General features: G+C 35.9%; 1 protein-coding gene across 3 annotated transcripts in view; it reads right to left on the bottom strand.

The window, feature by feature from the left end:
* The window catches only part of LOC150110505 (Ig-like and fibronectin type-III domain-containing protein 1), a 325,466-nt gene that overhangs the window by 145,043 nt on the left and 152,919 nt on the right, over window positions 1-27,504 (bottom strand). For all 3 annotated transcript variants that reach the window (XM_090394289.1, XM_090394271.1, XM_090394280.1), the window contains exon 10: window positions 23,659-23,736. In XM_090394289.1, the coding sequence (XP_090250415.1) occupies window positions 23,659-23,736 (78 nt within the window). The remainder of the gene's footprint in view (window positions 1-23,658; window positions 23,737-27,504) is intronic.

The raw sequence follows: 27,504 nt of genomic DNA, 5'->3' as shown, positions 1-27,504 counted from the left end.
AGTGGACCAAGCTCTCATTACTCCTTGTCTCAGTATCTTCCATAATGCAAAGCACATCTCCTTGTGGACATGTATACTGCTATGCATTAAGGGAAAGGCCACTACCCAGACCGGTTTCAACCTTTATTGAGGTCTCGTCGGTGGGAGGCAGACCAAAACGTGGAGATACTAAGGCAGAAGCAATAGGAGAGGTCATATTTACCTATAGGAGTTGCCAACAGGTGTACCACCTTTTTATTGAATTACTCTGGATTTAGAGAAAGATGTTAGAAGTTTATTTTTCACTTGGTTAGACTCTAATAAATTTAGTTAATCCTTTATCCAAGTGTAAGCAAACAAAGTTTGCGCCTGAAAATATCTTCAGGACTGGGGTAAGGTAAACACTAGGCAACACTAGGCAACTCCGAACAAAGGTGGACCAAGCTCTACCTATAGGTAAATATGACCTCTCCTATTGCTTCTGCCTTAGTATCTCCACGTTTGGATCTGCCTCCCACCGATGAGACCTCAATAAAGGTTGAAACTGGTCTGGGTAGTGGCCCTTCCCTTAATGCATAGCAGTATACATGTCGGCAAGGAGCTTTGCATTATGGGAGATACTGAGACAAGGAGTAATGAAAGCTTGGTCCACCTTTGCTCGGAGTTGCCTGGTGTTGCACTACCTTACCCGAGTCCTGAAGATATTTTCAGGCGCAAACTTTGTTTGCTTACACTTGGATAAAGGATTAAACTAAATTTATTAACATCCAGAGATAGCTTCTTGTTCTTCCCATCTTAACATCTACTCTTTATATAAATCCGTCTGTATTAATCTGATAGAATCCCTTAACACTTGAAGGTCTATATATCATATCTCCTCTTTTCTCCTATCCACTAACTGCTGTAATCCATATTCCCTCAAATAACCAACACTCCAGAGTCCTGATATCACTAATTTTTTTCCATTTTCTATATTTTATGCAAGCATGCATTCCCCTACATTTTATCTAGGTGGACTCTTACCTGCCACATTTTTAATTGCAGGGACATAAACAAGTGACGAGCACATGATTTATCTTTAATGAAATAAAATGCAGAAAATTAAAAGCCAAATTAAATATTAGAAATTTAGTTATATGCAACAATTCAATTTTGTGTATGGATGCTATTCTTCTCCAATTATCTTCTTCTAGAAATCATAATATATACCAAATTTCTACAGATGACTTCTACCAAAATCATAATTAAACAGCCTACTATTGCAATCATAGGACTTGGTGGTGGGGAGTAATGTCCTTACCATTAATGTTACACAGTGAAAACAGAAATCTCATTATTATTATATTATTATTATTATGTGACACATCCAGGGAGTACAAGGACTCACTGCAAGAGGGTACGCTACTTCGCTCTGCAAGAGGGTACTCTACTTCGCTAAATACAGCTCTCATCCTCTCCACTACTACTTAATTCTCCTACTATGACACTACTACTACTATCAATGCCATCAACCATCAATTACTACCAAGAACAATATTTTTTATCTGTAAATTGCATGAGTTCTGAAGGCCGATTTGTCTGTGCATGAGATGAAAAACCTGAGTTTCAAGAGGGGAAACCCTGCTACCTCCATATGAGATCGGTTAACTCACCTTCAATTAAAAAAACTCATAAGAGGATTCCCCCTTGTCATGATGAGAATCGAATCCAGATCTTTTCCAATCAAAGGGTGCAATTTTCTGCTGTTCTTCCAATTGCACTACAGAGGCACCAAATTCCTGGATACTCTCAAGGATTGTACAGAATACTATGATGCTCCCACATGATTACATCACATTATTATTAGCTTTCTATCAAACTGTTCTGAAAAATTAATCTGCTAATTGTCAGGATTATAACAATATTGTCAGATCTTATACTTCAGTTTTCTAAAGTACTACTGACTGCATCAATCAAGCTAGATCTTTCTCCCCCCCACACACACTTCCTCCTCTTGCCATAATGTATCTGTTTTGCTAACATTTCCTACTCCATTCTGTTTAAGTTAGAGTGACCAGACATCCTTTTTTTAATGGGATTGTCCCCTTTTTTAGACTCTGGTCCCGCTGTCCTAACAAAATCTTAACAGGACGCTAATTGTCCCTTTTTATTAACTTTAGTCCAGTTTTATCCCTTTTTTTGAATTCATGGCATGACTTCATTCTTGTATGTTCAAATATAGAAAGGATAATGTCTCTGTTGGTGACACATGATAGCTTGAGTACAAAAACATGCATACTATGACAATTATCAACCATTATGAATGTACTCTCTATGATAAAATGAAAATGCTGCAACCAGTGGCAGCATCTAGGCAGTAACAAAGTTACTTTGTCTACCATACCACTGTTTTGTGCTTCTTTAACTTTCACAATTTAAGTAAAAGCGAGTATATATTGTTGGTAGTGATATTTTATCCAGATTTTATCATGCCGAAAAGAAGTGTAGTTTCACTCAGGAATTAAAAGAAGAATATCCCTTCTTGAAAGATGACAAAACAACAAGCAAGCTGCAATGTACTGTGTGTGTGTGTGTGTGTGTGTGTGTGTGTGTGTGTGTGTGTGTGTGTGTGTGTGTGTGTGTGTGTGTGTGTGTGTGTGTGTGTGTGTGTCATTCGGTTCTTTTCAATTGAACATAGAGGTTGTTCTGATATAAAACAACATTTGACGAAGCAAAAACATAAACTGGCAGCTGCTGCATGCAGTTCAAGTCAAGATGTTACATCATTTGTGTTAAAAAAACGTTTAATTTTCTTGACCAAAAAGCTCTGGAAAGACTTTTATTGGGATTATATTGATCAAGTGCATATAATAAACAACTAAGTCTGTTGGCATCTTCAGGGTACATAACTGATGTAAGGCACTAAAAAATAAAAAACTGTTACAAACTATAATCAACCGATTCCAATTATATTAAACAAAGAACAGAACGCGTACAATACATTCATAGAGCATGGATGATATCACTTGTTGTTATTTAGGAACGTTTTATAGTTGGCACTATAATCCCCTTCTTGGAGATGTGTTTTGGCATTAAGGGTAAATATTAAGATTAGTGATCGGAGCTTGTTCCACCTCTACCACGAGTTGCCTTGGTCTTGCACTACCTGTAGGATCAGCTAGTCTTGCATCACTTGCAGGCGCAAACTTGACATTTTTGTCTGTTTGCTTACTTGGGAAAAATGGAGTAAAACCAGGTTTAAAATTACTTGGTATCTTTAACATAATTATACCCAAGGTAAAAATACTTTCTACATCTATATCTCCTCCTGAGATTTTTATTTAATAAGGTTAAAACACCTTATGGCAACTTGTTTTGGTAAAATACTTACAAGCTCTGTATTACTAAATCTTGGTATTTCTAGCCTAGCTCCCACTGATGGGGCCACTACCCAGACCGGTCTCGACCTCAAAAAAGGTCGAAACCGGTCTGGGTAGTGGCCCCTTGCCTTTAATACAAAACATCATACATCCCCTTCTTGGAGATGTGTTTTGGCATTAAGGGTAAATATTAAGATTAGTGATCGGAGCTTGTTCCACCTCTACCACGAGTTGCCTTAGTCTTGCACTACCTGTAGGATCAGCTAGTCTTGCATCACTTGCAGGCGCAAACTTGACATTTTTGTCTGTTTGCTTACTTGGGAAAAATGGAGTAAAACCAGGTTTAAAATTACTTGGTATCTTTAATATAATTCACTTAGTTGTTTATTATATGCACTTGATCAATATAATCCCAATAAAAGTCTTTCCTGTTACATCATTTTTCAAGAAAAATTCAAAAGGGAAATTAACTGATGAAAGTAAATGTCTTGGAGCTCAAGAAGGTTTGTTTGTGTTTCATGCAGCGAAACATAACCTTTCTTTGAGGTCAATGGACTGCACCTCTGCAATAGTGAGAAATTTATTTCAAAAGTAATTTACATGTGGGCAAACAAAGTGCCAATCAATTTTAGTGAATGTCCTGGCACCTTACGCAATGCAAGAAATAGCAACTGAATTGAAAGAAGCCAAATATGTGTCAGTTATGGTAGGCACATCAAACCACAGAGATTTGAAGTTGGTGCCTGTTCTTGTTAGGTACTTCATCCCAAATAAAGTTATTCAGGTCTTTAACCTGAATAAAGGTATTCAGGTTAAAGACCTTAATACTTTTATTCGGGATGAAGTACCTAACAAGGACATCATATATATTCATATAAATCATATATTGGATATTTTGCAGAAACAGCAGCTAACTGAGAAAATTATTGCATTTTCTGCAGATAACTGCAACACCAACTTCGGTGGATACGAACGAGGTGGTTCCAACAATGTATTTTCAAGACTCAACAAAGAGTTAAAAATGAAATTCATGCTATTAGCTGTGCTGCTCATGTTGTTCATAATGGTGTACAGACAAGTGCTGATATTTTGCCTGTTGATATTGAAACAATTGTAAATAAAATATTTCAGTATTTACACATTTACACCGTGAGAGTAGAGGAAGAATTTCTGCACACTTACAAAAATTGAATACAAGCGTGTTCTAGGTAGTGTACAAACAAGATGGTTATCATTACTACCAGCTGTGAATAGGATTATTTACATGTATGATGAACTCAGATCTTACTTCACAAGATAAATGCCCTACATTGTTGAAATCATTTTTCAGTAACCAACAATCAATACTTTGGCTCCATTTCATGCAAAGCCAGCTGAAAATATTCTCAGCAACAATAACGAAAATAGAAAGGGAAAATATTTCGTCAACTGAAGTGGTAGAAGAACTGGAATTGCTCAGACAGAAAATTACAAATAGGAAAGCTGAGAACTCTTGAATATTTAAAATGTCATCAATTATTTCAGAGTTCAAAGATGATGGCATCATTAATGAAAAACAACTTTTAGACACTACAAATTTATTTTATGATACTTTCCTTGAATATTTAAGCAAATGTATATTTAAGCAAATGGACTTATCATTTCACTGGATTATGTTGCAAACTCCACTAACTTGGCTGAAGTTGCAAGCAGCCTAAAAGCAATCAGTGATGTTGACAGCAAAATATTCAATATTGTTGATGAAGATGAATTATTTCATGAAGTCAACCATATAAATAATGTTGTGAATTCCACGATGGAAGAATAGAAGAATACAAATGCTGAAGTGGACAAAGAGTGGTGTGACATGTTTAGGGTGCTCCAAGAAAAAAACATCCACTACAAAAACATACTGCCAGTTGTGTTTGTTATAACAATCTCAGATACAAATGCAGCTGCAGAGAGAATTTTTTCTCTCATGAGTTCTTTGTGGTCTGTGAAAAGAACCGCTTCAACACCAAGACTGTGAGAGCAATAATTGTGATGAAGACACACTTTAACATTTCGCGTATCGACTTTTATGAGTGCATCTTGAAAGAATCAACACTTTTGGAAGAAATAATGTCTTCATATAAATATAATAATAATAATGATAATGCTGATATGCCATAATTATAATGCACACTTCAGTCCCATGTACTGTAATTATAATTACATGTTATTCCATTTGTATGTAGAGTGTACCAAAAGTGTCCTGTTTTTGTCCCCTTTTTTAATTGTTGAAACATTATTGTTTTAAAATTATTGTGTATTCAAAATGCCCTTTTTTTTTGTTTTGAAAATATGGTCACCCTAGTTTAAGTGATCATACCACCATAGGTTCACACATTCTTAAATATTAACAATGCTCAGTTCCTTTCTAATATCTTCATTTCCAATAGGAATCTACTATTGATGTCATATGTTACTGCAGTTATTCAATATGGTTAAAGAGTCCTGAAACTTGTACTGACTAAATTGGATATCATGTACTCTGCTATCAGGTTTCCTACTGCTTTCCTTCATAATATGATTCATATATTGTAGATGAGATGACAGTGGTAATAGTAAGCATAATTGTCTTATATTTAATTTTATACTATACAATATTCTTGTATCTCCCCTTCAGTTCTAACTGCTGAATTACAACTTAAATTGAGACTATACAATCATCATCAGCCATTATCAATCCACTGCTGGATGAAGGTCTTTCCAAGTGCCTCCTCTACTTTAAACCATATAATTCTAGCATTTTGAACAGCTTTTCTCTGAAAAATCTCTCTCTGAAGTATTTTCCTGGAATTTTGATAGACAGGAAACTGAAGTGCAATGATCATATAGCAAAGACTGCAAATATAATCCATGGGGATAATAGTAATGCTGAAATGAATACAGACTTGTGAGGGTGAGGAAGCATTTTGCCTCTTTATAAAGCCTTACTATGACCTCACTAGACTATTATCACTAGACCAGATTTTCTAGATGATGTAAAAACAGTACTGAGGATGTTAAAGATATCTGATTGTGAAAGTAGATTATGAGGATAGTCTGAGAATATGTAGACTGAGAAAGAGGGTAATGTGACAGACCTCCAAACCTCTGAAAGGGTCAAATAGCATACTAATATATGAAATTTCCATTTTACAAAATGTTGGGATAGAACAAAAGGCATCCTTGAAAGTCGAGAATAAATATCATCAGGAAAGGGATGAGAGCATAAAGTGATACATAACTGGAATAGCTTATCTTTGGAGGTGGTGAATGCAAGTAGTGGGAATGAATTCAAGAAAAGATATGATAGTTGGTGTGGATGATGTGTAGTCTTCCTCAATTACTCTCTGACTCCCTGGAAGTCTCTAATAATAATAATAATAATACCCTTATCCTCTTCGTGTTGTTTATATTCAAACTTTCAAATTCATTATATAATGTCTACCAGAAGACAAAGTTCAAGGTAGCATCAATGAAAAGGTGGAAAGGAAAAAAAGATATGTTTTGATATAAATGTTAGGATGTTTATTAAAACTTATAAGCCTTGCCTAGATTAATCCTTAATTCATGTGGAAAGTTTATATTCTGAGGTTTTAAAGTTTGATATATTTCGATATGTCTTTCAATAATGGAAGCTGCTGTAAGTCATTTAGCTAATGTATCATTGCTCAACCCACATCCATTTATGGACTACATTCTTCACAGTATTCTACAAGGTTTTCTAGCATGCAGTGCTTATGTAATGTTTGCATCCCTGCAATTAAAAATATGGCAAGTAAGAGTACATGTCTGGATAAGATGCAGGGAGAGCGCATGCTTGCATACAATATAGAAAATGGAAAAAGATTGGTGATATTGATACAAGTAAAGTTCAATACTAGTGGTAATGGTGCATCAGAAACAAGTGACTGGTGGAAGAAATAGATACGAGTAGCATGATCAAGGGTAAGGAAGGTGAGCATAACATTGAAAAGGCTATACCATTAGGAAGTGTAGCAGATTTGGCACTGACTAGCTAGGTGAATGTGTAGTGAGAAAATGCCTGAGGAAAGAGTAAGGTACTGAGAGAGGAAATGGACAGCATGAACAATAAGTTGAGAAGCATGAAGGAAGACATAAAAAGACATAAGAAGACATAAAAGGCTAACTGGTAAGAGGCAAACAAGAGTAAAAGAGATTGAGTGAGAGAATTATGGGAATAACAGAAGAAGAGAGAATCAGGTAAAGAGAGGAAGGCAAGAGGAGGAGAGATGCGTACAAAAGCAAGTAAGTGAGAAAGCAAGGAAGGAGAGTGTCAGAGAGAGAGATACAGGTGAAAAAGGAATGAATGATCAGAAAGAGGTGTAATAGATGAAGATACAATGATTTATGGAGTGCAAAACAGATTATTAAAGGAGTGCTTGCCTGTAGGAACAAAAGAGAGTGTCACTATGATCTGAGAAGTAATGTGAATCAGATAGTGAGAGATCTGAGGTCAATGTTTGAAGTTGCAGCAGAAGAGTGTGACAGGAAAGATAGTGAGCATATTACCAAGAAATGATAATGCAAAGTTGAGAAGAAGAGAAGCAATACTGACTGACATGACAGCAAGAATGTATCAAAAGAGGCTTGGATTATGTGGAGTGCATTTGAGGACTGAAGAAAGCATGTGGATTGAATAAAGATGGCTACATATGAATATGGAAAAACATAGGTATCTAGTTAGACTATGAACAAGATGAGAATGCTAGGGAAGGTAAACAAACTAGAGTTGCTACGGTAGATAGCAGCGCGAAGGGGGAAAATCTCTTGTGGGAAGACTTGGATGATGGGTATAGTTTATTGCAGAGGAATAAGGTCAAGGACTCTGGTTCAAGGTTATTTTGTTGTGGTTGTGTTTTTAGGTAGCTCCTGTTAAATTGATTTTTTTTTCTGATTTATTGAGTTTTCATAAATTATTATTTTTTTGAATATTTATCTCACACACACACACACACACACACACACACACACACACACACACACACACACACACACACACACACACACACGAGGTCAAAGAACCTATAGCACATCAGTGCTGTGTATGTATGCATACAGATAAGGACTGAGAAAAAAGAAACCTGTTGATGTTTTTCTTATAGAGATGGAGGCTGAAGTTGTTTGGAAACACATTATGAGGAAGGTTGTTTCAGAGGGCAGACATAGATGGAATAAATGAGGAAGGGGAGAAGCAGGTTCAATGCATTAAGTACTGAAATGTGAGCTGTACTGAAATGGGATGTTCAGTAGGCGCTACTCTGAATTTACCATGCCCAACAGTAAGTGGAGGAATGATGTTTGTCAATTCACTGGAGCAGCAACCATGGAAGCACCTGTAGAAGAGACACAAAGCTAAAACATTGCATCTGTGAGATAGAGGTTGAAGTTAGCCTGTGAGAGAAGGGACATCTATGAGCCAAACTGCTCTGGTTAGTAGCTGGGTAAGTGTAAAACAGCTTCTTGAGCAGAAAAGAATGCCTAGATTTTTTAGAGGTGGAGGAAACTAACGATGTGTTTGTGCCAGGAGAAGCTGGAGGTAAATGTAAGTCCGAAGAGAGAGAAAGAGATCTGATCCTGTCTGATGTATATTGAGGACAATGGAAAGTGAACTGAGATCCCTTTTGTGAGAGAAGAGAGAGGATGGGGTTTAGGTGGCACTGAATGTGACGAGGTTATTCTTGTCCCATTGAAGGATGGTATAGTGATCAGTGTTTAAGGCGCTTGTTGCAGATAATCTTATGCTTGGGATATCTGAGAATTATTTGGTTTGTTGAAGGAGTAGGACACTACAAAGTCTTTTGGTCCCAATGGCATCTCTCCTATTGTACTCAAACATTGTGCTCCAGAGCTAATCCCTGTCCTCTGTCTCTTCAATCTTCTATACTCAGCTGGCACCTTCACATTCCAGGGCTTTTAATTGGGTTTAGCATCAAGGCTTGCTTTGCAAACTGCCTTCTTGGGATCTACCTGCCATCCTCTGTAACTGGATAGCCAGGTTTCTCTCTGGTCATTCACTGTGTGTCATGGTGGATGGCATTCTGTCTTGGAGCTTTGCCATCAATGCAGGAGTGCCTCAGTGTTCTATTCTATCACCTGCCCTCTTTCTCTTATACATAAATGTCCCATTCTCAATCACCACCAATCCTATCCACAGCTCTGCTGACAGTAGCATACAGGTTGTCTAACATTTTTCTTTGTCTTATTTGCCAAAATACTACAGGAAGTATATGGTGCTTGGTTGCTGGTATGGAAGGAGGTGATTTGTCTTCATCATCCATGCAGGAGTTACTGGAAAAGAACGACACCAGGAAGTCAGCTTTATCTTTGGGTACTATAACAGCAGTGCCATCTGGATGAGAGAGACAGAGGTGGAAGAGCAGGTGAGTAGAAGTTGCACTGGATAGCTTTTGCAAGGGACCAGAAGGCATGGCTTCCATTTGGACGAGAGGCAAGTTTTCTGCTGTTGTCTTTTATGAAGTTGGATTTGGATTTGCAGATATTTGCTTTACATTTATTGCATGCTTCTGCATAGGCTTATTATGAAGTTGGGGGTTCTTCATCCAAGCCACCTGCAGTAAGCTGAATTTTTTTTTTTTTTCAACTGCTTTCATACATATTCTGTTGAACCAGAGCTTGGAAAGTGGATTTTGGGTGAAATGAGAAATGAAGGCCTTCATACCAGTGTGGATGATTTCTGGGACCTGCTCAGTACAGGCATCTGAGCGAGAACAGCAAAAGCAATATTCATGCTATGGAAGGGAAAAGTAGTAGAAGTTCCAGAAGTCATCTTACTTGGTACCTTCAGAGTGTTGAAGTTGAGTGTAATCAAAGGAGAGGTGTTCTGAGAGATTGGAAACACACAAGAATGTGGTCTGAGTTGCCAAAAAGGAGAGCTGACCTCCACAGTGTGCCTGGAAGGAGAACTGGAAGGAGTATGGTATAAAAAGATACTGAAAAACTGGAGGGGATTATTGGGAATTTAGATAGGTAAGTGTATGATTTGCATTAGATCATTGCTTATAGAAAAACCTTCTGCAATCATATCCAGCAGGAGCAGTAGTGTTTCACAAGGGAAGCCAGTTGGGACTGTGGACATTCAGGTCACCTAGGAAAATAACTTCACTTTGGAGAATGGAATGAAGATGGTCAAGCTTCATGGAGAGGAAGGTCAAGAGGTCTGAGTGGTTTGTTAGAGTTTGGAGATCATAAATGCAGCAGATGAATGTTACTATGTGGGGAAAAGAAACCTTGAAACAGAGGAGGTCAAATGCAGGAGATTCTAATTTTGGCATTCTTTGGCAGGTAGTGTCAGAACACACAAGGACAGTGTTACCCTGGTGAATAAAGAGTATAATTTGGGAATTGAAGCTGAACTGTGGCTGATGTAACTACAATTTGGGTTTCTGCTAAGAAGAGGAGGAGGTCTTGTTTGGAATGTCTGCAAGTGGCGATGAACATCATTTATGCTGGAGTTTATGCCACAGATGTTTGTAAAGAGGATGTGAAAATGAATTCTGGTATGTTTAGAATAGGGATTCTAAACATACCAGAATCCCTACCAAAAATGATTTTTTTATAGTTGGGATTCTGGTATGTTTAGAATATTTTGTTTGCTTTGAATTGTTTGGAAGAATTGGCTGTAAAGGGAGATTTATTTTGATCACAGTGTTGCTGTCATTGGTCTGCTTTGTTTTAAGTTTATTGTTAGATCAAAAGAAAGGGTGAGGACATGCAGTGAGAGGAGATAGACTCATGAACATGATACCCATACAGAAAGTAACCGGTTTCCCTAAAAAACAGAGTGCATTTAATGGTAAAGTGGTGAGCGGGGTTGACAGTGAACAAATGTGTGTGTGTGACTGATAAAACAGCAAAAGTGAAAAAAAAGATGCAAGATTTGAAAGCTGAGGTGGTGAAAATGAGGCAAGAGATGAGGCAAACGTAGAGTGAAATGAAGAGAATTGGAGATATGTATAGAAGAGTGAAGAAGATGAAAATTATGTGGATATGAAAAAGGTAACAAATGACCCACAAGTGGTATTGTATGGCGATTCAATTATTAAAAATGTGGTAAACGAGAAAATGCACAAGGTCTGTTTTCCAGGAGATAAAATGAACAGAGTGATTGAAGCATGGGATATAAAGAATACATGAGCAAAGGAGTTGGTTGTGGTAGTAAAGACAAATGACTTGACTGGTGGGAACAAGGAGAATGTAGGATTGGATATCAGGAGATTGTCAAGAAGGATAAAAGATAATAGTATGATAGGAAAGGTAGTCACAGCATGTTGCCCAGGTATGACAGTGATGATATGAGGTGGAGGGCAAGAATTATGAATGATATGTTAGCAGAAATGTGTGAAAACAAAGGAGTGCACTTTGTTAATGTGTGGAATGAGTTTGAGGGAATAACTGAAAACTGTATAAGCATGATGGACTGCATTTAAATGGTTTTGGTTTGAGTCATTTGGAGAGGTTGCTGCTGGAAGGGCAAGTAACGAGTGCAGAGAATGAATCTGAGCAAATAAGAAGTGATGTGAATAAGTGAGAGAGTAAGGAAGGACAGACTGAAGTGGTGCTTATGAATGAAGAAGGGGGTAGCATGAGTGTAAAGAATAAGAGAACAAGTGTGCAAGAGAAACAGGGAAATAGAGACACTTATGGTGAACAGCAAAACACAGTATGAGAAAGGTTGCTGCTCCAAGAGGATATGAGTGCTTCTGTAGGCAAAAAGAGAAGCAGGATGACCTGTGATTTTGGGAAAACAGTCAGATTTGAATCTGGAATGAGTAAGAAGAAAAAGAAATGGCTCAAGAAAAGTATGGAGAAGTCATATCTAATAAGTGGTATCAGTGAAACTTGTTATAGATCCAGGAATGAGCTGTTATGTTTGTATACCAATGATAGAAATATCAGAAAACAAGGGAAATGACATGGCTGCATTCATTGTGTTCATTCACCCAAAAATTGTTGGAATAAGTGAGACATGGTTGGATGAGGATTAGAGATTCCATCTCTATTCCTATCAGGAATAGAGACGATAGCGTTTGATGTATTTTGTGAAGATAGAAAGGGGGAAAAGTGAGATGGAGTGCTATTGATAGTAGAAAAAGAGTTATGTCCATATAAAGTAGAGATGCAAGGGGCAAATAGTGGTAGTAGTTTTGAGGCAGTGTAGTGTGAGATAGAGGTAAATAGAATGAAATATTCTGTTAGATGTTTCTACAGACCTGACAATATGGAGGGTAGTGACCAGAAAATGTATAATAAAATTAGCCAAACAAATGGGAAAAGCATGATCATTATGGGTAATTTTAATTATGGCAACATAGACTGAGATGATGAGATAACAAGCGGAAGTAAAGAAAATGAGTTTCTTGAGTTTTTGAGGTACAACTACCTTAGGTAGTATGTAACAGATGTCATACGAGGATTCATATTCTTGGATTTAATCATCTCAGGTGATGATGTTATAAATGAAATGTCAAATCTTTCTCCAGTTGATGAGAGTGACCATGAAGTGATTACCTGCATGGTCCTCGACCATGTGAAGACTTCCATAAGAAAATGTTATATGTGAAATGACAAGGCTGGTGATAATCAGAAGCTCAGGTGACAGACTATAGTTGAAGCATAGAGTCAGGAGTTGGGTAGAAAGAAGATCAATGCTACTTGGGTGATATTCAAGAACTATCTAGTAGAAGCAATGTCTAAATATATTTCAAAGGTCAGAAGGTTACATAAGGTTCCAAGGATGTGAAATGGATGAATGAGATTCAGCATGCAATACAAAGAAAAAAGGCATTATGGAAACAACATAAGAAAAATGGTAATAATCCATGCAAAGTATAGGCAAGGATACTGACTATGTTGGTAATGATAGCAAAAGTGCAGCATGAGCAGCAATTAGCTAATAAAGTAAAAAATAAAATCCTCGGTAGTTCTTTTGACATGTAGCCAACAAAAAAAAGTATGATTATAGTAGGATAACATTGATTGGAGAAAATGGTATAAGGATATCTGCTGTAGAGGATATGGTTGAGATATTTAATGAGCAGTTCATAAATGTCTTTCATTCTTGTGTATGTGACATCATGGAAAGTTTGTGAGCAGTGGATGAGGAGGAAGAGGGGTAGATGAGAGTGACTGTGTGTGTGAGTAAGATGTATATGGGGAAATTGAGAAAACATGATCTTAATAAGACTGTGGCACTATAATATATATCACCACATGACATTTATTTGTCATCTGCCTTGGCATATTTGCTCAATGCGAGTCATACATTAGGTCAAGTTCTAAAGGAGTGAAAGGAAGGCAAGATTGTGCCAATTCATAAGGGAGGTGACAGAACTCAAGCATCAAATTATAGGTCAATCTGTGTGTGTCGGGTGTTGTAGTTAAGTGTTGGAAAGTCCATTGAGAATCAGGATCCAGAATTGGGTTCACAATAATGGTATAATCTTGGATTGTCAGCATGGATTTGCTAAAGGGAGGTCATGTTTTAGTAATCTACTTACTTATTACAATAAGGTGACAGCCGCACATTTGACATGGGATGGTTACACAGTAGTATACTCAGATTTTGCAAAGGCTTTTGATAAATTACCACATGAAAAATTGATAGTCAAACTAGAGTCGATGTAGTTGGATCTTAGACTAGTGCATTGAATTAGAGATTGCTGTCTGATAGGTACCAACAAGTTGTGAAGGTAGGAGCAATATTCCAGAAGAGGAAAATCACTAGTGGTGAGCTTTGGAGATCTGTTCAGGGCCATTACTTTTGTACCTGTATGTTAACGATATTGGGGAATATTTGAATGGGGATATACAGTTGTTTGTAGATGATGAAAAGTTTGGATGAACTATGAAGTGTACAAGAAGACTTCAATAGACTGAGTGAATGGTCATGGGAGTGGGGATGCCAGTTTTATGAAATGTAAGGTTTTAAAATTTGGAAAACAAAGATGGGATGTAGAATTTAATCTTGATGTGGATATATTGTTGGAAGTGGAGAAAATAAGAGATGTTGGGATGATAGTGAATAAGGATCTAAAATTGAGAGGACATATTACCAAACTGTGCGAACAACACCACAAATTATGGCAATGGCACAGAGGACACTGACCTGTAGAAGAAAGGAGATTCTAGTTCCACTGTATAATGCTCTGATTAGGCCAATATATGTACTATAGTGCACAAATTTGGTCACCTGGCTTTCAAAAGGATGAAGAGATGCTGGAGAAGTTCCAGAGGTGATTGAACCAAAATAGTTTCTGATCTCTGGAATTTTGAATATGAAGAAATGTTAATACGATGCAATTTGCAGAGTCTGGTGGAGAGAAGGACGAGCGGTGATATGATAGAGATGTACATGTTGGGAAAGCGTTGTCATAGAATTAACGTTGAAGAGGTTTTTCATAAAATGGTGGGAGATCAGTTGAGAACAATGAATCAGGAACCAGAATTGGGTTGACAACAATGATATTATCTGGAATGGTATTATCATCTCTGGAAGCTATATGTTCATGATTGGAATGCATTATGCATTGCCTGAGAGCATGGTGTCTGCAGAGAACTTGAATGCATTTAAGGCAAAGTATGATGAGATATGACAAAAGGGACCTCCTAGATGAGTCTGTAACTCTATGGAGTCTTAAGATAATTATTATAATTATTATTATTATTACCTGACCTCCATGGATTAAGAGACTCATTGTGGGAGGTACACACTATTGCACACATTGCTCACCCAACCATGCCTTGAACTGATTCAAAGTGTCTACATTCATAACACACACTCAAGCAATGCATTCCACTCCAAATACACTCCATGCAAAGAACCTTCTCTTCACTCCTCTGCTCACACCCTCCTTATAAGTTTCCAGTGATGGCCTCTTGTTCTACTTCTCCCCCACTTTCCCATTCTATGAAAAATCTCTTCCATGTCAACCTGATAATCCCTAATTATCTTATATTTCTCAATTATATCCCAATCTTCCTCCTATTAATGAGGCTTTGCAATTTACATTCTCTCAATCTGTCCTTGTACTCCACATTCCGAAGCTGGCCACCTTTGTGAATCTTCTTTGGACCCTTTCTAATTATCCTCATTACTATGAAAACCCAGCAATCACATCTGTGCACAATAATCCATATGAGGCCTGATCAAGGCCTTATGAAATGGTATCATAATCTCTTTATTTCTGCATATCAGAGAGCTCCACATCATTGACATTATCCAATGTGACACATTCACAACTTGTGCAATATGGCCCCTGAATTTCAAGTACTTGTCCATCACCACTCCTCGATCTCTCATCTCCTCTACCTGCTTTAAAGTTTCCCCATCAAGTGTATACTTTGCATTCCATCATTGCTTACCAAATTCCAAAACCTTACACTTTGTAACATTCAACTGACACTTTGATACTGTTGCCCACTCATACAATCTACTGAAGTCCTCCTGTAAGGCCATAACATCTCTTGACTCTGCATTGCTTCCCCAATTTTGCATCATCTACAAACAGCAGCATATCACTAGTTAAACCCATCCCAATATCATTAATATGCAAATTGAACAACAATGGTCACAAAACTGACCCCTGCAGTACACCACTAGTGACTTTCCTCCTTCGGGATACTACTCTCCCACATACAACTTTCTGATACCTATCTGACAGTCAGTCACTGATCTGACTCAGAAGTCTGTTATTCAATCCCATCTGTTTCAATTTATTTAACAGCTTGTCATGTGGCAGTCTATCAAAAGCTTTTGCAAAATCCAAGTATCCACTGTATACGCATCTCCCTGTTCAAAGTATTTTGTCTCCTTGTTATATCACATAAGTAAGTTAGTAAAACACAATCTCCTTTTAATAAATCCATGCTGATAACCACAGAGAATACTCATGTTATCAACTCATATCTATATTCTACTTCTCACCAATCTCGCTAGTACCTATAATTTGAAGCCACAGTCTTATCACAACCTTTATGCAGTGGAACCATTTTACCTTCTTTCCACTCCCTTGGAACCTGTGCTGTTGTAAGACTCTTATTAAACAGGCATGTCAGTGCTACTGCCAATTTCCTGAAATATTTCCTTAAGATGTGGTGGTGATATGTGATCAAATACTATCACCTTAATGACATCAAGGTTATTTATGTTCTCTTAAAATTAAGCCATCCTCTTCCATGTCCTCTATAATTAAGTTCTTTATGATTCCACCTTGCTCAGTATGAAACACTCTTATAAATTGATCACTGATCACTGAATAAATTGATCACTGAGTAGGTGTCCTCACGCGATGAGTCTTTGGACTCCTTGGAGGTGTCACGAATAATAATAATAATAATACTTCAACAATGTCTTCTGCAGCCATTCTACCATTTTCTTCCATTAACTTCATCTTACCATAATCATTCTTCCTTCTACTTGCCACATATACTAAGAAATACTAAAGTGTTTTACACAATGAGGTTTTAACTGTCAAAGATCAATAATAATAATACTAAGAGAACTGGAAGAAAAATACTAAAATGTATTTCTTAACTACATTATTATAAAGTGTGTAAAAAGAAACTGAGAATGAATTTGAAAATATAATTTTGCTCTCACCCTAATATGAAATTTTAAAGACATCTACTTTAACTAATTTACAATTAGTTAAAGATAACAGAAATATTACAGTTACAATTTATGAAACAGAACATGCTTTTGATATATTTGTAGCATATAATAAGATAAAAACTATTTGCTAGGAGGTTAATAATGATAATATAAGCCCCTAACAGTTGCTTATCTAAGTACACTGAAATTATATTAATGCGAGTTTGAAACTTTACTTTTAAGAATAAAGCCCCAATTGTTGATGTGGCTGTTATACCTGAAGTAATAAAGCCACATTGGTTGGTGTACTTTATTCCTTTAATATTTCTTGAAATTTTGAAAAAAGTCAATAAATATTAATGCATTTTACACAATAAGGTTTTAACTCTCAAAGATCAAGTGTGATAATAATAATTTTTTTTTTTAAATAAATAATATTTTTATTCATTGCTAAAATATTTACACATATATATACAATAGTTATCTTGAGTATAATTTTACAAAATTTTTCTATATTGGATTTCAGTTAATAATTTTAATAACACTCTTTGCCTCTGTATTATGCATTTACAACATATGTTCTAATATTAACAGATGATTATACAGAATTTTTTTTTTGTGGATAACTAATATAATAATAATAATTTGGGAGGCATTTCTGATTTCTTCCTTGAAGCTTTGCATAGCTTATCTGAGGAAGATAATAGATGGCAGTGGTTTTGTGGTTATGTTTCTGTACTGGTTGCAAACCAGATGTTGATTTTACTGTTTGTTGGTACAGCATGTACCAACAAACTTGGAAGGCTTCAACTGCTATTATACAGTTTAACTTTTTTTTTTTTTTTTTGCAAGTAGGGTTGGATTCGGACATGGTGTGTTTGTTTGTGTCTTTGTAGTGGGGTTTGCCATAGGTTTGTGTGTGAGGGAGAGAGAGAGAGAAATAGGAAAAATAGGAATTTCTCTCATTTTCATTCTCACTATAATATTTATATAGTGCCTGTTTCAGTTCTCTGTATTTCCCAAGGTTTCTGTCGTTGAACGGCAGTATGTTTATCATGTCAGGTATGTAGAGGTTTCGGGTGGCTTTGCCGTAGTGATTGTTATGTAGTTTGTTGACTGTGGTCTTGTTATCTGATATGTTGTTCTGGTTACTCTATAGGTTGGCTGTAGTAATGTTTTAACATGACTGTATAGTGACGTAAGTGTTTCACCTTAAATATTTTGTGTTCTGTCCGTGCTGCCTGCATAAGTGCAGGTTGTTCCCAGAATATCAGTTTTACTATTTTATCTTGCAACCAATGTAACATGTTAAGTCTGTAGTCTGTGCAGAATGCATATGAATGCATAGGTTGGTTGTTGCATATCTTAAAATGTTTACACATAATGCTTTTTAGATTAGTATTTTTATGCATGTCAGGGCTATGTCTTTTAATCTGTATAGTTTGCTTGCTATACTCCTAAGCTTGGTGTGTAGGTAGTTTATATGGCTATTCTAACTTTGATCAGCATCAAAGTGAAGTCTGAGATAGCGTGTTGTTTTCACCTGTGTGATGGTTGTGGTTTTAGGTTCAGCGCTTTGTGTATAGGAGGGTGAATGTCGGATAGTGAGATATTTAGTTTCTATGGGCAGGGTTTGGGGGTTTTTGAATATCATTAGCTTTGTTTTCCCAGGGTTTACATATATGCCGTTTTCAGTTAACCAGTTAGTGATTTGATTGATGTCGTGTTGCATATTTTTATAAGCGATATTTGCATTGTTGTGAATGGATACTATGGCTGTGTCGATCTGCGTACTGGAAGATTTTACTATTTAAGGGAAGATGGCTTATGTCGTGTGTGTATACATATGTTAAATAGAATGAGAGATAGGACAGTTCCTTACAGTACTCCACAGGTTACCGGTACCTCTTTGCTGTACGCTGATCCTATACGTGTGATGTGCTTCTTGTTTTTCATGTATGCTTTAAACCACTGGAATAGACGACCTCCGATTCCGATATGCATTAGTTTCATTAATAAGGTTTTGTATTAGTGTGTTAGGTCAACGAATACGACAAATATTATTCCATTTTTATCCAATGCAGCATTTATTAGGTCTGTGAAATCTTCCATGAGTGTTCCTGTTCCTTTATTTTTTTTAAAAGCCATATTGTGTTTTGGGTATGATTTGAAATTTTTCAATGTATGTGGAGAGTTTGCAATGCATGATGTGCTCCATGATTTGGTTGATTACAGACAACGTGACGATGGGTCTGTAATTACTTATAATGTTTCTTTTTCCATGTTTGTGTATGGATGTGATTAATGTTGTCTTTAGTGTTTCAGGTATATGTCCCTTTTCGAAGATTTTATTTAACAACATCTCAGAACGACATAAAGAAAACCTGGCACCTGATTAATGAAATGCTGGACAATATACACAAAACCACTGCCTCAGAAACAATAAAACACAGCTTTGCTTGTGACCCCAAATCCCTCAAACAGTTGGCAAACAACTTTAATCAGCAATTCATGAACTCTGTCCAAAAAATAAAGAAACAACCTTTCCTCACAAATGAACATGCTTCACTAGGTCCACGGGGGTGCAGACCGAAACGGTCTGCACCCCGTTAATGCTCTCCCCTGCCCCAGTTTCCACATAAGTAAACCCTTCCCCTTCTCTCTTACCCCCCCCCCACAAAATGCGTCCCTAAACAATAATATATATCTATATTTATATATATTATTAATACATTATTATTATTATTATTAATATTCGGGTTTCCAAATTTATTTTTCCCGCGTCAAAACACAACACACATCCCACGCTCCCTTCCTCCTTTCCCCCCCCCCCCCCCCATTATAAACAACCTTCAGCAGGATCATGAAATTGGAAGACATCCTAGAATCAAAACAAGGTATATACAAAATTTTTCCACCTGTTTTATTCTGCTATAATTACCTTCTATACTTACCCATAATGCCCTAAAATATATATACCCCTTTTTTGAGTAATAATAGCCAATGTATTTAAAATAAGGGACACTCCTAAACAAAAACAGGCTATAATAGCCGTAATTATAATAATAGTGTTTAAGAGGAGTAGCATGGAAATTTTCCCAGAAACTATACCTAATTTTATTTAACAGTTTTTGTATAACTGGACATAGGTTGGTTGAGTGTTTCTTGATGTCTTTTGGTCTGATTCCATCTATCCCCGGTCCTTTGTTAGGGTTAATTTGTTGAATTGCCAGTGATAGTTCTTCTTTTGTTACTGTGGGGAACCAGATTGACACTATTACTTGTGGACCTAGATGTTCGTTTGTGAGGAAAGGTTGTTTCTTGTAGTTTTTGGACAGAGTTCACGAATTGCTGATTAAAGTTGTTTGTCAACTGTTTGAGGGATTTGGGGTCGCAAGCAAAGCTGTGTTTTATTGTTTCTGAGGGAGTGGTTCTGTGTATATTGTCCAGCATTTCATTAATCAGGTGCCAGGTTTTGTTTATGTCGTTCTGAGATGTTGTTAATTTGTTGCTGTACTAGTTTCTTTTTGACGTTCTAATCTGTGTTGGTAGGAGATTCCATTTTCTTTTGTATTCAGCTTGTAAAGCGATATTGTTTGGCGACTTCTTAAGTTGTTTCCATAGGGCATCTTTTCTTTGTGTGTCTGTTAATATGTTGTCTGTTAACCATGGATTCTGTTTTGTTTGGGAGCATATTTTTATTTTTGTTAATGCTTTGTTATATATTTTATTAAATGGAAGTTTAAAATTATTATATACAGCTTCAGCAGAGTCTAAAGATGCTATCTGCATCCAGTCTGTTTTCCCGATTTCGTCGGTTACTATAGTTTCGTTTAGAATGCTATAGTATTGTTTTGTAGTCTCAGTGAGTTTTATGGGTACTGGTTCAGTGTGTACCTGTAATGCATGTTATGACGGCTGCTGTGTGACTGTTTGGAGGGGGCCCGTATATTTATATGGTCAATACAGGATAAGATTGTTGTATTTCCGACTATCTCTTCTCGTGTATACGACTGTATGGATGGGGTTATGTTATATGCTGATAAGAGGTCCAGGTATTGTTCTGTGTTATTATTTATGTTCCTAATATTTATATTCATGTCTCCTATTATTATCAAGTATTCTGAGGCGCCTTCTTAAGTGGCTGAAAGCCATCTGTTTAGTTCATCTAGAAAATTTGTGGTGCTTAAGTTGGGTGGTCTGCAGTAGCAGTCCATGAAATTTTAAGTGGGGGTGCTGCCTATACAAAATTAAAAAAAATCATTTTTTTTCCTTATTAGTAACCAATTTATTAATAAATAAATCTGTAGATTTATTTATTAATAAATTGGTTACCGATTAGGAAAAAAAGAATTTTTTTGAAATTATTTTTTATAGGCAGCACCCTCCCACTTAAAACTTCATGGGCTGCCACTGGTGGTCTGTATATTGCATTTAATATCAAGGAGTTTTCTTGTTTGATGTTTTTAATTTCAATGCATATGTTTTCTGCATATTCTAGTTTACAGTTTATTTCTGTTACTTCTAGTTTATGTTTGGTAAATATTATTATACCACCTCCTCGTTTAGTTTGTCTGCAGTGTTTGTGTTGTTGGAAGTGTGGCATTTGGTAGATGGTTGCCTCTTCGTTTGTCATATATACTTCAGTCAGTATTAGAATGTCTATGTTGTCTATATCTTCCTTCAGATAAGCTTGCAGGGTCAGCCAGTATTTTTGAATGCTTCTGATGTTGACCAATTTATTAATAAATAAATCTGTAGATTTATTTATTAATAAATTGGTTACCGATTAGGAAAAAAAGAATTTTTTTGAAATTATTTTTTATAGGCAGCACCCTCCCACTTAAAACTTCATGGGCTGCCACTGGTGGTCTGTATATTGCATTTAATATCAAGGAGTTTTCTTGTTTGATGTTTTTAATTTCAATGCATATGTTTTCTGCATATTCTAGTTTACAGTTTATTTCTGTTACTTCTAGTTTATGTTTGGTAAATATTATTATACCACCTCCTCGTTTAGTTTGTCTGCAGTGTTTGTGTTGTTGGAAGTGTGGCATTTGGTAGATGGTTGCCTCTTCGTTTGTCATATATACTTCAGTCAGTATTAGAATGTCTATGTTGTCTATATCTTCCTTCAGATAAGCTTGCAGGGTCAGCCAGTATTTTTGAACGCTTCTGATGTTGACATGAAGAATAGATAGTCCTTTCTTGGGGATAGTCACTTGTTTCCATTCTGTTATTGATTTCAGAAAATGGCAATTATCATGTTCCCAGGTGATTACATCTGCTTGATGGTCTTCATTCATGTAGGTTGGTGTGTTGTTCCCTTCTTTACGAGTCGTCAATATTCCTTTTAATGTGGCAGCCTGTTGAGGTCTTCTACGGATTTTATTTGGATTGGTTTTGCATCTCATGTCTTTTTAAGGAATATTTTGCTGTCTCTTATCCATATAAACTGGTAATTTTTTTCTGTTTTTACTTTCCTTGTTTGGTAGAATAGTTTCTGATAGGTGTTAAGTATTTGGACAAGTATATTGGGGCATTGTCGTGGTCTCCTTTCAGATCCTTGACTACTGGTTTTTTAATCCTGCTAGCTTTTATAAGTGTAATTTTTGTTGGGCTGTTGGTGAGTCGCATCACAACAGGAGGAGGATGGGAATTATTTTCTCTTTTCCTTTTTTGTGGTAACTGATGTACTGACTGGATATCTTTTCATTCAATGGGAGTGCCAATTTTTTGGCTTAGTTGTATTACGGTATCTTTTAGATGTTCCGTAGCAATTTCTGGGAGACCATCTATCAGGAGATCATTTTTATACTGCTGTTGTTTAAGAGTTTGTACTGTTGCTTTAGAGAGTTTAGTTCTTGTTATAGTTCCGTTGTCTCTTTAATTAGATTATGCTGTCTTTCTGTTAGCTCTTTAACGCAGTTTTTAATTTCTCCGACGGTCTGTAATACATCTTCTATCGAGTTGTTATTAAATTTAATAAATTCCTCGTATTGGTTGAATTTTTCAGTAATCTGTATGGTGTGTTTTTCAAATAGTTCTCCAATAAAATCGATTAAACAGTCTTTTAGGTTTTTTAATCTATTTTCAAGTAATGCATTCAAAGTTGGCTCACCTGGGTTTCTGTTGTTGTTTTCTTTGTTTTTCATTCCCTCTGCTGTTGATTGCTACGTTATCTGTTTACCACCTGCGGTTGTTTTCAGCGTTGTCTGTTTCCAGCCTGCAGTTGAAGGCGACACTCCTTTGTTTTCTCTACACTGCTGATATTTCCACTCATCACGTTTGATTTTCTCTGCCAAGTGGTCTTGGACAATCCCGAACACAGAAAAATGCATGTTTCTCTGGTAGTTCCTGCATGTTATGTGGTTTTCTTCCCCTATTAGGTCTTCATGGCATTTGTAGCACTTCATATTTCTTGTTTGATGATCTTGCTGTAATTTCTAATATGGCGACTTCCTTTGTTCTCTTCTCGCATAGTTGACCAACTATACTTCGAACACTTATAATATATTTATTACTTAACTGATACTTACAGTTTTTATGTCAATATGTTCAGCTTGAAGAATGAAATTCACTGATACACTTTAAAGTTTAATTCGCCAGAAAAAATCTACTTTGCAACTTAAAATAATAATAATAATAATTATAATGTTTATTAATTTGTGATATACATACCAAAAACGACTGAGACGACTGCATAGTTGCTGTAAGATTTCCATGGAGTGTACTTGAAAGTGTCATTTTCTCACCATACTGAAATGATTAAACCATTGTGATGATTATTTATTAAAATAATAATACAGCTATCTCTACCACCAGATTATAGAGCCTGAAATGCTTTAATTTGAAATAATTAAGTAGTGAATAGTAAGAATATTATAAATTCATCACTTCTTTATAGCTAGCAATCTCACTGAAAAATGAAATGGTTAGCAGTTTGGTTTCTTCCATCTACCAATATATAAAAAAGGAATCAAAAATGAATGTGAAAATTACAAGGATATTGTTCTTGTCTACAATCAGGACCGGTGAATAGTATTTTTCTTGTGTGTGTGATTAATGTTCACGCTGTTGTGTCGGAAATAACCGGCCCACTATCAGTCAGCCATTTATTTCGGACCCAACATGAGAAGAAATTGACTTACGATAAAAACATGCTTATACTCTCAAGAGCAGGGGTAAAGAAATAATAAATGAATTGTAATCAAAGAGGGTATATCAATTTAATTAGTAAGATTGTTATAAAATAGTCCAAATTGTATTCTAAAATCATGCCCAGTACGGGAAAATTATGTTAAAGAAATAAGAATCATATGTCAACCAATCAACAGAAGGTCAAATCACTATGTAAGAGTCCACAGTGACACAGCAGAAAAACTGTATAGGTATCCGGTAACCTCAACCGTAACAGTTTCGTCAAGAGAGGCGTGGAGAAAAGAATGTGACATCATCAATACCTGACGAATCAGGGATAGTTAAGTAGGTGACGGAAGTAATGAGAGAGGGCACTCCCAGATGAAATATAAGGAGCTGTGTGCACTTTAAACTCTCTCTCGTGTTCCTGTTTTTTCCTGTGTTCTTATTCGAAGGCTGTGAAGGCTGAGGAAGCTTGTCTCCGGTATCCAGCAACATTCCACGTTGCTGTGGGATCCGATAATGCACAAGATATCCGACAGAACATTGGCAGACCAGCAGACAGAGCCATTGGTAAATCTGCTACCAATGTGAAGACAGCGAAGGAGATCCTTCAAGGAGAAAAGAAAGCAACAGACAGCAGAGCGACAAGAGACTCTTGCCACGTCCGAAGAAAACCCAGGACTAAAGTTAAGGAACCAACTTCACTAAGGAAATAGCTGGTAAGGTGCAGAACTTTTATTTTTTATATAACAAGTCATATAGAAAGAGAGGAAACCGAAGGAGAGAGAACTTTGAGCATAGCCCTGCTTGAGTCATCTAAGTGATCCGTATGGACTAATCGTCTGTGATAAAACCTTCCTATGTTAGTTCAATCACTTGTGTAAGAAAGACATTATAGCAGAACAGTTATTAAATGATTTAGTATATGTGATAGTGTGTGAAGGTCTTGTCGCTTATATTGAGCCTATAACTTATATAAGTTTTACAGGGAAGAGTTTAGTCCTCTGACTAAAACAGTGACTGTTATTTGAGTGAATATATCATGTACATTTTGCTGAGGTGATAATATTTAAGAATTGCATAACCACTTAATCCTAATGCGAGATATAAGAATAAGGATGATTAACTAATGCTCCTGACATAAAATTAAATGAGCCTGTGTGATAAGAGATATATAAGAGAGATTTTAACATTTAGGATATTTGAGTGATTTATTACAGTAGTATGAAAATCTATGCATGAGTTTATCCTTATTATTGAGATATGATTTTCGTGATCCGTGTAAATACCTTTTTTTCAAATAAATAAATGTATTCTTTTAAACTAAAGCTTGTGAGTTCTTGTGTCTGAGACTGAACTACCGCTTAGAAAAGTTCGGACCTGTATAAGTAGGAGATACTGTATAAAGAGCGGGAAAAAGGGAGCCACAACTGCATACCATGTGATCTCTAACCTCAATTAAATTGTTGATATAATTAATAGCTTAAGTCTTAGTATCAGAAACTGGTTTCTGGCTGGCGCGGTCGATCCTAAAATAATTTGTCAGGAACTAATTTCAGGTACGCGTAACTTCTTAAGATAAGAAACTAAATTAGGGTATTATAAGAAAACAAAAATAACCAAAAGCCAAAAGAAAAACCAGAGAGAAGAACATAGGGATGTAACAGCGGCTTTCCAAAAATTTTTTTTGGAATAAAGTGTGAATAAAACGAACAGGAAATGAAAAACAAATGAAAACCACTTTACAGTATAATGTTACCTATGGCTTAGTCCTGCTTATACAAATTTTTTCAAGTTATATAAATTTTCAAAATAATATAAAATAGTAATATAAAGTTAAGAGATTTATTCAAATATTCTTTACATTAATTTTGCTAAAAGGGACTCGTCTGGCTTTTATTTTAGCGAAATCCTAATTAAAATAAAATAAATTTAAAAATAAAGATAAAATTACTGTCTTTTAAAAATTTAAGAACAAAAAGTATTGATTGGTATTAGATGTCATGTTGGTGTTTTATTAAAATCTTTATTGTTTATTAAATATTAAACAATGTGAAAACCTCCCAGAGCTTTACCCAAGCACTAATTTTGAGATTCTATAAGGAAGATAAGTCCCTTGAAATGTTGCTTTGGCAAAGTTTTGGGAGGTTCTCACAAATATTTCTCCTATATTTTCATTAATTCATGATTTTTTAAATTTTTAAATTCTTCTAATGAAAACATCAACCCTAAGGATTGGACCTTTTAACTCATATTTGAAAATTGCAAAAAACCCAGGAATTCCACTTCACCCTATATTTCTACAAATCTTTTTTAACCTAGTTACATAGGTACATTTCTTCTAAAGCAAGTGAAATATCCTACCTTTATGTCTTTTATACAAAACAATATTTCTTTTATACCAACAATTGTTCAATATAACTTGTTGAAAATGTTACAGAATACTAGCCTACTTAGTTCTCTCAGGAAGATTCAACGAAAATAGATAAGAGAATTTTACAAGAATGTTTTGCATTGGACTCGAGAGTTCGCCGATTATTTTGTGTCGCTGATGCCGCCCTAACAGTCTGCTAATATAACAGGCTCGAATGTCAAGAAGAATGAGTATCAGTAGTAAGCCAACTTTTAGGGCTGGACCACATGCATCTGATCCAATTAAAATTAGGATACGGCCCTTACATGGAACTCAACAATTAATCATAAGTTGATTTATGATACATCAAAAAATAAATAACTATTTCAGGTATATTTTCATAAATTTTAATCAAAAATTACAGTGATATAATCGGGTTCAGGATAAAATTTCAGAATTTATTTGTTCGTTTCTGGGAAGATCTGAAGGAGCCTGAATGGAAGACGACGTACATTCAGAATTATATGTACCATTCTGTACCGTCATTTAAACTCTTATCTCATATTTTTTACTTCTTTTAGGTGCCTTTTCTTCTGCGGCACCTGTGTATACTGCCCACTTCACACACGCCACCAGGTCCTGTCTACAATCTACAAAATTTTATCAACTTATCAACATTATACAACACAGAATCCTGCCATATGCTGAAGAAAATTTAGATGAATATCAAGCTGAATTCTGAAGAAATAGGTCCATAGTTAACCAGATTTTTACACTAAGACATAATGTGTATATATATATATATATATATATATATGTAGAAAGTTTTTCAACTTGGGTATATTATGTATTCAAGATACCAAGTAATTTTATATAAACTTAGTTTTTAATCCTATTTCCCAAGTGAGCAAACAGACAAGTAAGTCAAGTTTGCGCCTGCACGTAGTACAAGTCTGAGGCAACTCATGGTAGTGCCACTCTGGGTAACTCATGGTAAAGGTGGATTAAGCTCTGATCACTTTCCTTGGTAT

The sequence above is a fragment of the Typopeltis vanoorti genome, chromosome 1 (genome assembly GCF_054136105.1).
Source record: "Typopeltis vanoorti isolate ZY-2024b chromosome 1, IOZ_Tvanoo_1.0, whole genome shotgun sequence".
NCBI classification, from domain to species: Eukaryota; Metazoa; Arthropoda; class Arachnida; order Uropygi; family Thelyphonidae; genus Typopeltis; species Typopeltis vanoorti.
This window is presented reverse-complemented; position numbering and strand designations above follow the sequence as displayed.